Consider the following 17,099-nt stretch of genomic DNA (forward strand, 5'->3'; position numbering starts at 1 on the left):
ACCCTTTTTACTTCTATTTTGTTCAGTGGCACAAGAGAAAAGGCAAAAGAACGCAACAAAAACCACTTGACATGTTGAACACAACTAGTGGAGAAGCCAATCATGGCATCTGGGATATGAGACCGGAACAAGAGTCATAGTTCTGAAGCCCCCTGCAGCCAGCCAGTCCTGATAACTCGAAGCTTGGCAGACTATGGTGCAGTGATATGTCATTCATTTCCCTTTTCCACTATCAATATGGATGGGCATCGAGGAGGACAGTGATTGCAGTACCTGGAAAAATCCCTGTAGTAGTGGTCCTGTTCTTGTTCTTGATAACGAGGGCTTTTGAGCAGTGACTTCAATCTCGCCATCTACCACGAGAGGGGAACTGAAGGGTTGTCAAACGGCGAGGAATTGATGATTTCATCACTTGATTTCCCTACTCTCCGCCAGCTCATCTTTAGTTGACACGTTTCTCTGTTCATGAAGATAACTCAACATGATCTTGTGGGCTGTATTCTCAACTCTCTGGCATAAATAATGAATGTGACCTTCAGTTCAAATTTCGAGGCAACGTTAAGAAAGCACATAGAGAGTTGATATGCAGACTCGTAAGTTATTGTGTTTACAGGTCATCATATGGGGGTCGAATGGTTCAAGTCAATAAAGCCCACAGTATTTAAGAAGCCAACATGTACACTGAGTGTACAAAACATTAGGAACACCTGCTCTTTCCATGACATAGACTGACCAGGTGAATCCAGGTGAAACCTATGATCCCTTATTGATGTCACTTGTTAAATCCACTTCAGTCAGTGGAGATGAAGGGGAGGAGAACGGTTAAAGAAGGATTTTTAGGCATCAGGACAACTGAGACATTGATTGTGTATGTGTGCCAGGCAGAGGGTGAATGGGCAAGGCAAAAGATTGGTGTGCCTTTGAATGGGATGTGGTTGTGGGTGCCAGTAGAACTGGTTTGAGTATGTCTAGAACTGCAATGCTGCTGGGTTTTTCACGCTCAACAGTTTCACGTTTTATCAACGATGATCCACCACCCAAAGGAAATTCAGCCAGCTCAGTACAACTGTGGGAAGCATTGGAGTCAATATGGGCCAGAATCCGCCCCGATGAATTGAGGCTGTTCTGAGGGCAAAAGGGGGTGCATCTCAATATTAGGAAGGTGTTCCTAATGTTTTGTGCACTAAGTGTATGTATTTTAACATGGTCAACTAAAACCAGGGAATGTGTCTCTGTACCGTGAAAGCAACAAGTAGACTCCACTGATATGTAGGCCAGATGCGTCCATTTCTCAGAATAAGACATGAGCGTGCAACGTGCACAGGCAGTATAGTTTTTGCAACACAAACTTTCGCAAAAAACACTGGCCTGTCTGTCGGGTTTGACTGAAACAGACCTTGACTTTATTCTGTACATTGAGAGAGTATGCATGTAAAGCTCATAAATGTGTGGGTTAAAGCAGTCTCTAGAACAAGGATGGGCAACTTCTATGGGGGTGGGGCCACACAAATCTGAACTCGTGGTGAGGGGCCGCAGTTGCACCCGAGTCTGCATGCCAACATCCATTCTATCTTTCTCTCGCTTACACATGAACCATACACAGACAAGCATGTTGGCTCTGCACACGCATACACATGCACAACAGCCCATGGACAGTCGGCATTACGATGCAGTGTACGCTTAATTGCGCTTGCGTTGCGGCAATTATAGCGGATACTTCAGACGCCAATGTCTTAAGATGGAGGTTCTGTCCACTGTCGTGAGAGAAATTCTGTCAACTTCACTAAGTTGATTTAGCCTGTGTGTTAGTTCAACGTGATTGGAATGTACGTGTATTGAAATGTAAAGTAGATCATTAATTGGGCACATAGCGTCTGCATACTTTTTTTGGAGTGATGCTGAACTTACAATCACATACAGTATACTTGAAACAACTATATTCCACCCACTCAATCTGTCTCCCGCGAGTGGCACATCAAAGACACGCAGAGATATTTCAATTTCAAATGAATATGCAGTCCAGATGACTGCCTCTGCGCTCTGGGGTTAACAAGCCTTATGAACAGAATCCTAATTTATCATATACATTCAAAAAGAGCATTGGGGGCATGTAAATAGTTAACCAATATCTACCTGGACTATCTGCGCTGGCCCATTTTGCACAGACTCCTTTGACTCATCACGTACACTGCTGCTGCGGTTTATCTATCCTGTGTATATAGCCAAGTTATTGTTACTCATTGTGTTTTTTCTTTTTCATTTTCTCTCTGCATTGTTGGGAAGGGCCCGTGAGTAGACATTTCTCTGTTAGTCTACGCCTGTTGTTTACGACGAATGTGACAAATAGCATTTGATTGGACTTTAAAGATGATTTCACTGTCCATTTCAGATTGAGCAGTGACCGCGTCCCCGTGAGAACCTACACCCCCACACAATTCCCTCTTGACTCAAGCGTCATCTAAAAAAAAAAAAGTCAGAAGGGGAGATGGGCGTGCTTCTCTCTCTCCGCCGTTGACAGCGAAGTCAAATAAACATCTGCTGATCTCCCCGTCCTTTTCTTAAGTCACATACTAAACACCTAAAAGTCTGTTCCCTTTCCTTTTTGTTGTTGTTGACACATTCCTCTTTCTATTTGTTCTCCTTTTTTTTCTCCTTCATTCATCCTACACCTACACCTAAAATAGGTTTGCTCTTACGCTCTCGTTGCAAATAGCTCGGTGCTCAATCTAACCATGCCCAATGCTAAGTTTAGAGCTGGAGAAGGAGAGGAGTGGTGGAAAACATGAAGGACGGACATATACAACGCCCGTTCTGTCAGTCGCGTTCTGTTAAAGGTCCTCAAAGCACACACAATCCTTGTGCCACTCCTCTATTGAGTTCGCTGCAGCTAGCGCCTGGAAAGAGCTGCAAAAAAAAAACACTCAAACTGGACCGTTTTAGCTTCATCTCTACATTCAAAGACTCAATCAAGGACCCTCTTACTGACTCTTGTAGCTGCTTCGCGTGGTGTATTGTTGTCTTTACCTTTTTGATCTTTGTGCTGTTGTCTGTGCCCAAAAATGTCTGTGCCATGTTGTGTTGCTGCCATGTCGGGTTGCTACCGTGCTGTTGTCATGTGTTGCTGCCATGCTATGTTGTTGCCTAAGGTCTCTCTTTATGTAGTGTAGCGGTGTCTCTCTTGTCGGGATGTGAGTTTCGTCCTACATTTTTTATCCCAGCCCCAGTCCCCACAGGAGGACTTTTGCCTCTTGGTAGGCAGTCATTGTAAATAATAATTTCTTCTTAATTGACTTGCCTAGCTAAATATAATGCAAATAAAATAAATAACATATTCAATGCAGTCCCCATCACAGGATCAAATTCGTTTGAGATGGTATAAATTGCGTCTTCCTAGGCCTTAGCAAGCCTCCATCCACACAGTATAACCTCAATGTACTTTTCACCTCTATTTTTCAGCCTGTTTTTTTTTCCAATTACCAAGGTGGATGTTTTTATATGTTTCCTAAAGGAAAGTTTTTCCCCCTTGTGGGTGTATTGATGGTAGTTGAAACCTGGACATGGGTTTTAAGACTCATATTTCTAGAGCATGATGTCTTGTTAGGAGTATTTTAAAGCAGTTAGGAGCATTTTAAAGCATCTCTGTTGTATGTTTGTGTGTTAGTGTATATATGCACGTGTATGTGTGTGCGTGCATTTCTTATCTCCTATACTTGGAACAAACCCGCAAACCAGCTCTTCAAAGGTTTGACAATATCCTAATGCAGGAGAGACATGCTCTGCACTTAAACCGATTTGCAGAGGAGCAGATAGGATTTGGAGCAAGAGAAATTGAGCAGATGGAACAACACAGTATTTTTGTCTCTAGTCGCCCCTTAATAAACCTGGATAAAGCTCCTTGGATACAGTGAAAAAACAAAAAATGAATATTTTAGAGATAAATATGGTCATCACTGCCTGTGCTCCACTGGCTGTGGATCAAAGAAGACAATACACTTAATTAAAAAAAAATAGGTTATACAACAGATAAGCAACTATTACAATGCTACTAGGCTGATAACAAGGCTGTACATTAAACACCATTGTCAACAATAATACAATCTTGGTGCGGCAGGGCTGCTGAATGGCTCGACTTTAATGAAAGGGTTGGAGTGAGAGGATGACAAACATGGCTCAGACAAAGCATCTAATGGGGCTTTGAAATAGATCATGACTCCTTCATTGTCTGACTGTTGAAAATGAGGCCTTTTTGCACTGATTATAGACTCAGGGCATTTTGTCCATGGTGAATCACAGAGTGGGGAACAGATTTGAGGTTTAATCTATTTAAGATAATGTGTTACACAGAAGATAATTCCATGAAACAAACAACATCATACTTTGACCCGGCTAATATTTAATAGGTAAGATTGCAAACCTATGGTAATAACATTGGCCACAGTCTAATTTATTACTATTATTATCCATGCCCTACTACATTACTGCAGCCCAATCTTTCCGTTCTGTAAAGCCTACTACTGGACTGCAGTCTCCTTGTTTTTCCTCTACTGAATCCAGCCTGTATCTGCTGCCTGTTTGCCTGCTCACCACATGGCCCAGGCATCCAGATTGACAGCTATTGCATGATGCCTTCATAATTCTGTGGCTGCCTGTGTTTCCAGTGGGACATCACAGCTGCGGCACACTGTCACTCCCAGAGAGAGAGAGCACCTCATCTCCGCTGAGGGAGAGAAAACTTCCCAGCAACCTCACAATAAACACTCCCATTCTTATCCACCCCCTCCCCCTCCATCATTCTCTCTTTCCCTCTCTTCCCCCTGTTCCCTCATCATGTCCCAAACAGTCCACAATGAGCCCGGGTGACTATGACAGACTCCAGACTCGCTACTCAGAGTTCTGGTTGAGGGGATAAAGGGGACAATGTAAGAGCACAATATGACAGTAGTGACAGCTGCCTCAGACAATAAGGTGTCTATGCCATAGTCTTACACTTTCCTCCATCCTGTATGAGCCCAGCCAGCTGGTGAGGCGGCACAGCAGCTCTTGTTATAGAGTCTGTCTGTCTGCTCAGATTCGTATTTAGATATCAGATCTGGGGTTTTGCGTCTGTGTGTGGCTGGGCTGAAAACCTTGTCAAGCTTTGGATCGGCCAAGACAATGGCTTTGACTGGTGATTGGGGTTTCTTGTTGAAATCTTTTAAGCTATTTCTCTGAATGTGTTGATGTGTCATTTCAATTTTGGGTGCGTAAAGGGATAGTTCATGCCAACGTACTAAATTATTTGGAGGCAGTGGCCATTGATTGATGTCTTAACTGTCCATAGATTGAGTAAGGAAACCAATAAGTATTTTTTTTTTGGGGGGGGGGGGGTGTAATATCATATATGTTGGCTGTCGTAGCCTAAATGTAACTAAACCAGAGAAGGCTGGTGGGAGGAGCTATTGGAGGACGGGCTCATTGTAATGCCTGGAATGGAATTTATGGAACCGAGTTGAACATGTGGTTTCCATATGTTTGATGGATTTAGAAACCATTCCAATTATTCCATTCTATCCATTATTCCATTCTATCCATGAGCCCGTCCTCCTTTAGCTCCTCCTCTGAACTAAACTGCATATCAATTTAAGAAAGTATTCTCATTGTGGGGAAGGAATGATACAGTATTAAACTCTTCCCAGGCTTGACTAAATGAAGCCGGTAGTTTTTTGCTCTGCCACAGATGTTGACGATGAGGTGCCACTCAGACTGTAGATCATAATGAAATGGCCAGTTTCCAAGGTAAAGACCTTGTTTTCATCATCATATTCTTCCTAGAAGTCTTGGACATGGGTGAGTATAGTATATGAGCTATAGCAAATATCTATTTAGAATCATGGAGAGGCCAGTCAAATGCATTCTGGGTGATTGAATGGCCACAACCAGAGTGTTGAAATGGCAAATGTAATAAACACCTGCGTTAAGACTGCAGAAGAGAGAGGCTAGCATTGGCCTCAATTATAGCTCAATCTAGTGAAGGCTTAACTGAATGAACAACAGAGACTGAATGCAAATATGAAACCTTTTTGAAATAGATTTGGGGGATGGCCCCGTCTCCAGGGGATGACCCCCAGAGCCAGATTGCCAGGATGGCAGATAGCGCTTTGAAGGGCAGCTGCCATCAGAAACTAGCACTTGACTACATTATGCAGATAGGAGAGTCTTGTAGAGGCTAGAGGAGGCAGAGAGGAATAGAAGGGAGTGATGGATGGGGATCAGTAGGATGAAATGTTGCCGGTTGGCTTCCAATCCCTTCAGAAAGAGGGATGAAAAACACTGTCCTTTTAATGTCCTGCTGCTTTTAATCCGATATGTACAGGTAACTGCCAAAATTAAGCAAACGCATGAGAAAATGAGAGTTTTAAAGTATATTGATAGTAGGTGCTTCCACACAGGTGTGGTTCCTGAGTTAATACTTAGGGTCATGTTAGAAAATGTCCTGTTGCACAATATTTTTTGCTACCATGGCTAAGACCAATCAATGGGAAAATATCAGAATTGGGCTGGCTGTGTAAACGCAGCCAAAGGAGCATAGGGACTTTAAAGTGTGTGTGTTATGAGAGATTCTGGAGCCATGCCTGAGATAGCTTTTTCCACCATCCACCAACAAAACACCAAATCTCGGGGAAGAATGTTGGCCAGTGTCAACCGAGCTGGTATTTATCAATGTGTTAACCAATAGAGTTCCAGACACTTGTAGAATCTACGCCAATCTATTTTTGCCATGGCCCAACGCCCAATTAAGACACTTTATGTGTTTCCTTTATTTTGGTAGTTACATGTAGAGTGGGGTCAGGAATTACTGATACCTTTGATAAAGAAGAGAAGAATTACTCTGTAAAATATATAATTCAAATACTGAACTTTATTGTATGCTCCAAAAAAGTCTGGAGACTGAAATGGTCAAATAACCATTAACATTTCAGCCAAATGCCGGGTTACCTTTTCCAGGAGGCGGAAAATTGATCGCAAGTGGATCTTCCAGCAAGACAGAATACCCAAGAACACATCAAAATCCACAAAGAAATTGCTATTTTAACAATTAGCCCCTTTTAAAAAAAGAAATTCACCTAAAATGACATACCCAAATGTCACTACTTCCGCCGAAGTCGGTCCCTCTCCTTGTTCGGGCAGCATTTGGCGGTCGACGTCACCGGTCTAGCCATCGCCGCGCCACCTTTCATTTTCCATTTGTTTTGTCTTGTTTTCCCGCACACTTGGTTCACATTCCCTCATCAGATCTCATCCTCCATGTCTGTGTGTGGAATTGTTCTTTGTGTAGGGTGTTACGCTACAGGCTGGCTTGCGCTAGGTTTGTTTCAAACCTAGGTTTGTTTGTTTTGTTTAATCCGGTTCATGTTACCGTGGTTGTGCATTGTGCTGCCTCGCCTGTGCCTTTGGGCCAGGGTGTATATTAAAGTTCTCCTGTTATCACCCATCTCTGCTCTCCTGTGCCTGACTTCCCAGCAACCAGTCACTCACCCCGTTACAGCAAATCTATCTGCCTGTATCTCAGGACCTGAAGCAACGATATGCATATTCTTGATACCATTCAAAACGAAAAACTTTGAAGTTTGTGGAAATGTGAAATTAATGTAGGAGAACACATTAGATATAGTAAAAGATAATACAAAGAGAGAACCATGTGTTTTTTTGTGTATTTTTTGTACCATCATCTTTGAAATGCAAGAGAAAGGCCATAATGTATTATTCCAACCCAGGCACAATTTAGATTTTGGCCATTGCATTTCTGTTGAAAATGTTGTATCAAGACTGCCCAAATGTGCCTAATTGGTTTATTAATACATTTTTATGTTCAGAACTGTGCATTCTCCTCAAACAATAGCATGGTATTCTTTCACGGTAATAGCTACTGTAAATTGGACAGTGCAGTTAGATTAACAAAAATGTAAGCTTTCTGCCAATATCAGATATGTCTATGTCCTGGGATTTTTTGTTACTTACAACCTCATGCTAATCGCATTAGCCTACGTTAGCTCAAGTGTCCAGCGGGGGACCCACCGATTCTGTAGAGGTTAAGCACCATGCTCCGACAAACTGAGTCGTTGGACATGTCAGACACATGATTTGTCTTAGGAAACAGTATGTAAGTGACAATATGCAAATAGATATGTTGGCTGCTACAGTGCCTGGCTAGCACTGTGCACAGCTGTCCACCGCCCCATATGAGTTAAAGAATCAAACCATAACATTGAACAAACTCATTCATTAATAAAAAATAAAAAACCTCCAGGTGTCGCCCAACTTCTTCATTATTCACAGTGTATTTCTACCCGTGTTCTCTGTTTGTCTGTTGCCAGTTCGTTTTGTTTCATCAAGTCTACCAGTGTTTTTCCTGTGCTCCTGTCATTCTCTAGTTCCTGCTTTCTATTTTTCCTGGTTTTGACCATTCTGCCTGCCCTGACCCTGAGCCTGCCTGCTGTTCTGTACCTTTCGGACTCTGCTCTGGATTACTGACCTCTGCCTGCCTTTGACCTGTCGTTTGCCCTATTTTAGTAATACACTTTTGTTACTTTGAAACTGTCGCCATCTGGGTCTTCTCCTGAGCCTTGACAATTGGGTACATGACACTCATTTCAAATCAATAAGTCATACAATTCCAGACTCATTCAAAATTCAGAGCGTCATTCCCTTTTATTCTGGGAAATATCTGTGTACATAGTGTTTACTTTAATTTTCATGCTCAGACAGACATACATGTCAGATACATTTGCCCAGTAGTGTCCCAAGGGATGCAGTTAGGCTATGGTAAATGATGTGTCTATTTCCTAAGGCAATTCATTCATACACACAAGACCAGAGGCAGGGAATTCAAATCAAGTGGTTAATGTTTGTGTGTGCGTGAGCATGCGCATGTGTGCGTGTGCGTGAGCCACTTGACCCTTTACGAGCCTCTCTGAAGCAGGACGCTATAACACGCATGACTGGGAACGAGACTCAATTTCGCACCACCTTCCTTTCCACAGCATGGGATGTGAGGGGAATATAAACATCCACCTGCCACTGGAATTAGGATATAAAATCTTTGCTCTCCTTTATTTCTCGGTGATAATCAATCACATTTATAAATACCAGCTCAGTTGAGACTGGGCCACCCATCATCACATTACTGTGAATATGAACCCAGTGAGCAATAGTGCCTAAACCTGCCACTGTTCCACACACACCTCCATTACAGGGCCTGAGAGGCTGATTACCACCTTAGACACACTATGGGAGGGAGAATGGCCCATTGATTTTTACTACTGTGATCCCAAAACAGGGATCACATGGTGCCATATTAGGGGAGAGTGGGATCAGTTGAGACAAAGGGTTAGTTGAGCTATCCACTTTTCTAGGAAACCATATACAGAAGTAATCATGTGACTAGGGCTGTTGCGGTGACCCTATTACCACCACAACGGCAGTCATGAGTCATGACCGCAGTCAAATTCCAAGTGACTATTGAGTTACGGTAATCTCCTTTAATGCACTCTGGACATGCGTTGGTAGTACCCAACTCGCTAACGACCGTCATATCGCTAATGGCCTGGTACTCAGGTCTCTATTGTCCCTCTAACCACTCTGACATCAATGCAAATAAAAATTTTGACCTCACTGTGATGATCAATTGGAATTAAGAAGTTCAACAACAGATTGAAACTGAGTGGAAAACATGGTTGATGTGGATGTTGTTTCAAAGTCAAATACAACGAAATCGACAGCACTTTCTATGGTGATGATTAATTCAAACCATTTAAGATGTTGCATGTAGAACACCCATACACATATTAGAGCTTATGCATAGGCCTATATATGAGCCCAAGCCCGAAAAAAAAAACTGAATTAAAATAATGAATGTGCCGTTATACAATACATGGCCTAATAGCCTACTGCATATTACGCATAGCAGAAAAACATACAAAAATAAACAGATGTAAGTTGTCTTTTGTATATAATTGGTCTAGCCTATGCTCTAAAATAAATACAAAATTACTGTGTGTACTGTATTATTACAGTATGCATACTGAATAGACCGGTTACCTTACCCTATGCTCCAAACTTTCTATCCATGAGTCTGGGAGAGAACATATAGGCCTAGGCGATGCTGTTGGTTCACTGATTGTGCAGGGCGGCTTATTTACAGAGTTAGCCTACAATTATAGTGAATTTGTATTTGATCTTGAATAGCCTAGTAATAGGTAATTTTTTATAGTTTCATAATTGATAGGCTGACACATTACCTTTTGGCTAGAGAATGTCTCACCACTGTGCATTCCATTTCCTCCTCTCTCTCCTTCATTCCTTTCTCGAGCACACAGAGATGGGGGCTGTCTAACAGTTTCATTAAATACGTTTCATTGTGAAAACATGTTACTGTCAGTGTTCCCAAACAGATTTCACTTAGTTTCTAAAATTAAGCACTGAGTAGCTGTAGGAACATGGTTCTAAAGCCCATAGCATTCAGTTTGAGCAGAATATTACCTGTCACTCAGCGAGAGGCTCCTCAAACAGTGGTTGATGCGTGAGTGAAAAAAGTGTTCTTATAAGCCCATTTCTATATGCAATCCTGTGTGAAAGCAGAGTTTTGTGTCAATAGTCAATACAAAGATATCTACATTTATTTCAGGATGTGGTATATCCCTGGAAATAATCAGAACTCAAGTAAACATAACAGTTTTGAAAACAGCTTTTCCACAAAAAAAAATTGGTCTCTTGGCGCAACTTACGGGGTATGGGGTAAGATGAGCAAAGGGATAGGGTAAATTGAGCATTCTTGGGGTCCGTGGGTGATGGTGTCCTGTGATGCTTTTGTAGTTGTCCAAAAGGATGACTAAATGTTGCGATCTTGCAAAATTCCGGAGCTTTTAGTCACACCATGCAGCCCATGTACAGTGCATTCGGAAAGTATTCAGACCCCTTCCCTTTTACCACCTTATTCTAAAATGGATATAATAGCTTTTTTTCCTCATCAATCTACACAATTTCTCCCCAATTTTGTGGTATCAAATTGTTAGTAGCTACTATCTTGTCTCATCGCTACAACTCCCGTACGGGCTCGGGAGAGACGAAGGTTGAAAGTCATGCGTCCTCCGATACACAACCCAACCAAGCCGCACTGCTTCTTAACACAGCGCGCATCCAACCCGGAAGCCAGCCGCACCAATGTGTCGGAGGAAACACTGTGCACCTGGCAACCTTGGTCAACACGCACTGCGCACGGCCCGCCACAGGAGTCGCTGGTGCGTGATGAGACAAGGATATCCCTACCTGCCAAACCCTCCCTAACCCGGACGACGCTAGGCCAATTGTGCGTCGCCCCACGGACCTCCCGGTCGCAGCCGGTTACGACAGAGCCTGGGCGCGAACCCAGAGTCTCTGGTGGCACAGCTGGCGCTGCAGTACAGCGCACTGAACCACTGCGCCACCCGGGAGGCCCTGGGAAAAATATATTTAATACATTTTAGAATAAGGCTGTAATTTAACAAAATGTGGAAAAAGTCAAGGGGTCTGAATACTTTCCAAAGGCACTGTACCACACCCCCATCCATGAATTACACTTTGACCTACCAGCACCATCACCCTCTGTCACAGGACTCCATCACCCACTGTCACAGGACACCATCACCCACTGTCACAGGACACCATCACCCACGGACCCCAAGAATGCTCAATTTACCCTATCCCTTTGCTCATCTTACCCCATACCCCGTAAGTTGCGCCAAGAGACCAATTTTTTTTTTGTGGAAAAGCTGTTTTCAAAACTGTTATGTTTACTTGAGTTCTGATTATTTCCAGGGATATACCACATCCTGAAATAAATGTAGATATCTTTGTTAGAAATAATACTATATTTCCCTAATGATGTTGAACTTAAAAAGGTCTCAACATACCCCACTCTCAACTACAAGACTTGAGCCAAACGTTTGGTGGATATTCAATAAAATATGCTTTTGTAGTTGTCCAAAAGGATGACTAAATGTTGCGATCTTGCAAAATTCCGGAGTTTTTTCCCCTCCTTTCACCCATGTCCTTAATTGGATATCTGGCCAGAGAGAACATTAGGATGTGCTGTGTACTCAAAAACCTGGAATCACAGCAACAGAGTCCTCAGGGGCCAAAACAACACCTTCATTTGCATCCTCTAATCCTGTAATAAAAGGCATAAACCATCTTAACTAAACGACTTAATACACAGGTGAGGTGTCTGAATATCCCCTGGAGGACTCAAATCACAGCCCTCTCTTGCTTTTCTCTTTCTCCCTCCCTTTCTCTCTCTCTCTTTTCCCATCTCTTTGTCACTCTCTCCACCCTCTCTTTCTGTCTCCCTCTCTCTATATCTCGCTCTACCCCTCTCCTCCACCCCCTCTCCTCCACCCCCCCACCCACCCCACTCTCTCTCCATCTAAGACAGGTCAGTGACTGTGTGTTGTGCGGTCCACAGCTGCTGTGGGAGCCAAGAGCAGTGGGTGTGTGGCCTGGCCAAGGCAGCCGCTCTCCAGGAGAGATGGAGGAAAGAGCCGTGGATTAATACTCATTCCGGATCTAATCGGATTTTAATGACAGATTAAGGGGCCAACAAGCAACAGCTTTGTTTGCTGCAGCATGGCCCGGTCAAACTAATCCTCCCGTGTTTGGTTTCTGTGAAAACGACAGGAGAGAGAGGGAAGGAGGGAGAGAGGGATGGACGGGGTGATGGGTTGCAGCAGGCCACTTAACGTGGAGGAAATGAGAACTAGTTCCACCAGCTTCAGAGTCTCATCGACACTTTATCCGGCATGCCAGACAGCTCCTGTTCCTACCTCGCACAGGCGACTAACGACAGAGACGTCATGCGCACATTGCCACACGTCGTTAGCTAACTGCATTTATTTGCACCTGGACGTGGGCATTTAGTCTTGTCAATTATGCAATAACGTTCAACACCGCTTCAGTCAGTCAACAATATCGCTCTGTACATAAACCAATGTGCATATTCGGCCATCTCTAAATGTCTTTTGCCCTTTCGGACCCGTCGGAGGTAAAAAAAAATATAGAAAAAAAATAGCTTGATATGATTCGAATGACTTGAATGACTTGATATGACTTGAATGACTTGAATGACTTGAATGACTTGAATGACGGTGGCGCAAGAAAACATGATTAAAGCCTACATATCAAATCACTTACTTCTCCATTAGTATGATTAATGGGACTGGCTAGGGCCTCAGACAGAGGCAAGGCTTGAAAAATGATACAATTACCTGTTTTTGAATAGGGAATGGGGAAGCCCTACTCTGCTCAGGATGGCATGGAAAGAGATTCTCTCAGGGTATGGAGACTAGTGAGGATGGAGAATGGCCTCTCTCTATTTCTATGTTCATTCATCTGAGTTGTTAGAATAGTAGTAGAGAGATATTAGTAGGATTGCAGATAGAGGTCAATGCCCCGATAGTGCTCCAGAACAACCCCAGCCGCAGTATTGAAACATCCTGTAGAATACACATAGATTCTCCATTAGCCGATGATGGTTCCACTCCAGGTTTGGGTTCCATTCTATTTCAATTCCAGTCAATTCATAATATAAACCAGAAATTCAACTTCCAAATTTTCCACATTGAAAAGCATTGGCGAAAATTGGAATTGGAATTTCAGCATTTCCTAAATTGACTGGAATTGAAATGGAATTGACCCCACTGCACTCTATGTGGACCTAGACTCGTACGAACCATCCGGCATACGAGGCTAATACTGACCCCCACCAAGATCACATTAAAACCAACATGATTGTTTGTGTGAATCAGACTAGTATTTCATTCTGAATTCATATACTAAGTAGCAGTAACAGTACAACCTTATTTTGATAGTTAATCTGTACAGGCTCAGAAAAATAGCAATAAGCTACATTAGGGTTTTACATTGGCTACACCATGCGATGTACTACCACAGATATGTTTTACATTGGCTGTACCACAGATATGTTTTACATTGGCTATACCACAGATATGTTTTACATTGGCTATACCACAGATATGTTTTACATTGGCTGTACCACAGATATGCTTTACATTGGCTGTACCACAGATATGCTTTACATTGGCTGTACCACAGATATGTTTTACATTGGCTATACCACAGATATGCTTTACATTGGCTATACCACAGATATGTTTTACATTGGCTGTACCACAGATATGTTTTACATTGGCTATACCACAGATATGTTTTACATTGGCTATACCACAGATATGTTTTACATTGGCTATACCACAGATATGTTTTACATTGGCTGTACCACAGATATGTTTTACATTGGCTGTACCACAGATATGTTTTACATTGGCTATACCACAGATATGTTTTACATTGGCTATACCACAGATATGTTTTACATTGGCTATACCACAGATATGTTTTACATTGGCTATACCACAGATATGTTTTACATTGGCTGTACCACAGATATGTTTTACATTGGCTGTACCACAGATATGTTTTACATTGGCTATACCACAGATATGTTTTATATTGGCTATACCACAGATATGTTTTACATTGGCTATACCGCAGATATGTTTTACATTGGCTGTACCACAGATATGTTTTACATTGGCTGTACCACAGATATATTTTACATTGGCTGTACCACAGATATGTTTTACATTGGCTATACCACAGATATGTTTTACATTGGCTATACCACAGATATGCTTTACATTGGCTATACCACAGATATGTTTTACATTGGCTATACCACAGATATGTTTTACATTGGCTATACCACAGATATGCTTTACATTGGCTATACCACAGATATGTTTTACATTGGCTATACCACAGATATGTTTTACATTGGCTATACCACAGATATGTTTTACATTGGCTATACCGCAGATTTAAAGCAGTGAATTGAACTGCAATCCAGCGTGATTGAATCGCTGGAAGTCATGCTCAGAAGATGACACTTATTGTCAGGTGGCAAAGCATTCATAATCCACAACCAGAATCCCTTCTCTGTGTGTGTGTGTCTACCAATGAGGCAATAAGAACTGTACAGAACGCTACCGCTCTCCATCCTCTGAATATTTCTGTGATCGCATCAACAATAAGGGCGAGGAACAGAGAGACAACGAGAGAGAGGGCGAGAAATACAGAGAGAGAGTGGAGGAGAAGGAACGGAGAGAGAGAGTGAGAGAGAGAGAGAAGGAAAGGGAGGGAGAGAGAGAGAGAGAGAGAGAGAGAGAGAGAGAGAGAGAGAGAGAGAGAGAGAGAGAAAGGCGTCTGTCTGGCACAACACTCCCCGCCAGCAGCTCGAGGAATAACCATTTTATTTCCTCGTCCTGTGTGTGTTAGCAGTGTTTTGTGCCAGTGGAGCATACAGCGAGGTAGGGTCGGCCAGAAAATAGGGCCCTCGTTGAATTGATTGTGTGAGACACTGCGGGGGCGGTAGAGTGGGATGAGTGTTGAGGGACTGGGGGGGGGGGGGGGGGGGCTGGTAGGGGTGTGTGAGATGTAGAAGTGGGAGAATAATAGGAGGTGTACACTAATTGTCAGTGGGTGGGTTGTGCTGCTGGAGTGGAATAGTGCTACTTCAGTACAACGACGGCTCCTTCAAGTTCAGCTGGCTACACAGTGCACGGTAGGTAGGGGCGAGCATCACCGTCATCCCCTCCTCCTCTTTCCCAGACTGCCCCAGGTTTATCAGTCCCTGCTCAGTGTGAGCAGGGAGCAGCCACGGCAGGGGGTCGGCCAGGGCGCTGTGGACCACCTCATCTGTCCTTGTCTCATTTCCACCCGTGTGTTTCCACCTCACGCTCTCCCCTGCCAAGCAGGTCTACCATCACGGTGAGCCTCTGTGTGAAAGTGATTACATTCTTGTGCCTCTACCACCATGTTGTCCTCAGTATTCACGGCTCATGCTGTTTACTGCTTGGGGCTGGGTGGTAGTTGTCATTCTACTTGATGTGCAAGTCAGCAAAATGCTCCCAACTGCCAGATGGGTAAACAAAATAAATGATAGGAGCACTGATTATATCAGTACATGAAAATGTCAAATCAGGTCAAATAGCTCAAACCGCATGACAGAGAATCTGTTTTTGGGAGCGCTTTGGCCCGGTCAATGGCTCATGGTAAAGTCACTCAGAAGGCTCAAATCCTCTAATCCTACCCACGACAGTAAACCTCAACAGGAGATTGGGAATATTAACCGTTGCCAGCCTGTTAAATTAACTCGTTGGCATCAACGAAGAGGTTGTGTGATATCCGAGTATTTCCTCTCACGTCAAGACCTCTGTGTAGACCGGTACTGTATAAGCCCAAAGACATTTAAAACAGTATGATGGAGTTCCAAAATCACATTGCAAAAACGGATTTCCACCACCTTGAGGAAATTGGAGAGAGGCCAGAATGAAAAAGACCACACACATCCTGCAGCGTCGACCCAACAATTGGATTGTATCCTCCTCCTAAGCCATTCTCGCAAACTTCTGACCGAGTTCCTTACAAAAGCCGACATCCAAAAGCCCATCTGGATAGAACTGTGTAGCTTCAGTCAAAGGGAAAGTACAGTATGAATAAACATCTCCCTCTCCGTGACAAGCAGACCAAATGCCTCCAGATAATTCCAGAAGATCCCTAAGGTAACACTAAACACAGGATTTTTACTGACAATGCCATTCAGAGGGGAGGTGTGTGTGTGTGTGCGTGCGTGGCTGTGTGGGATGGGAGTGCGTAGGTAGCATTGCCCCCATGGTAGTGTGTGAAGTGCGGGGGCATGGGGATGATGGCGATGCGTGGGTGATACAAAACTACATTTGGGATCAAACATGTATGGAGATCTGGTACTGCTTATGCCCAAAGACATTTAGAACAAAATGATAAGAGTTGTCTGAAAATTTCAGATCGTGTGAAATTCAGCCTGCATGCAGCATGTACTGCTGTTGTCTGAGGGAGGTACTGTCTGCAGCTTGCTGTGTAGCCAACGCCAAACTGTCGTGTGCAATGGAACAGTTTCCCTCTTGAAGGATGATATATGTGTAGGCCCTGATCACACCCTCTCTATAAGCCCTACTACACGCATCATTCTG

At 43.3% G+C, this 17,099-nt stretch overlaps 1 protein-coding gene across 4 annotated transcripts in view; it reads right to left on the reverse strand.

Moving 5' to 3' along the window:
- LOC110499015 (glutamate receptor ionotropic, delta-1-like) overlaps positions 1 to 17,099 on the reverse strand; it is a 428,806-nt gene that overhangs the window by 102,931 nt on the left and 308,776 nt on the right. The window contains exon 1 of one of the 4 annotated variants that reach the window (XM_090212431.1): positions 3,025 to 3,155. The exons of the other annotated variants lie outside the window; for them this stretch is intronic. Coding sequence (XP_090068557.1) covers positions 3,025 to 3,072 — 48 coding nt within the window. The 5' untranslated portion in view covers positions 3,073 to 3,155. Of the gene's footprint in view, positions 1 to 3,024; positions 3,156 to 17,099 lie in introns of those variants that run through there. 4 annotated transcript variants of the gene reach the window in all.

Source organism: Oncorhynchus mykiss, chromosome 20 (assembly GCF_057628025.1).
Source record: "Oncorhynchus mykiss isolate SJ-2025 chromosome 20, ASM5762802v1, whole genome shotgun sequence".
Lineage (NCBI taxonomy): Eukaryota > Metazoa > Chordata > Actinopteri > Salmoniformes > Salmonidae > Oncorhynchus > Oncorhynchus mykiss.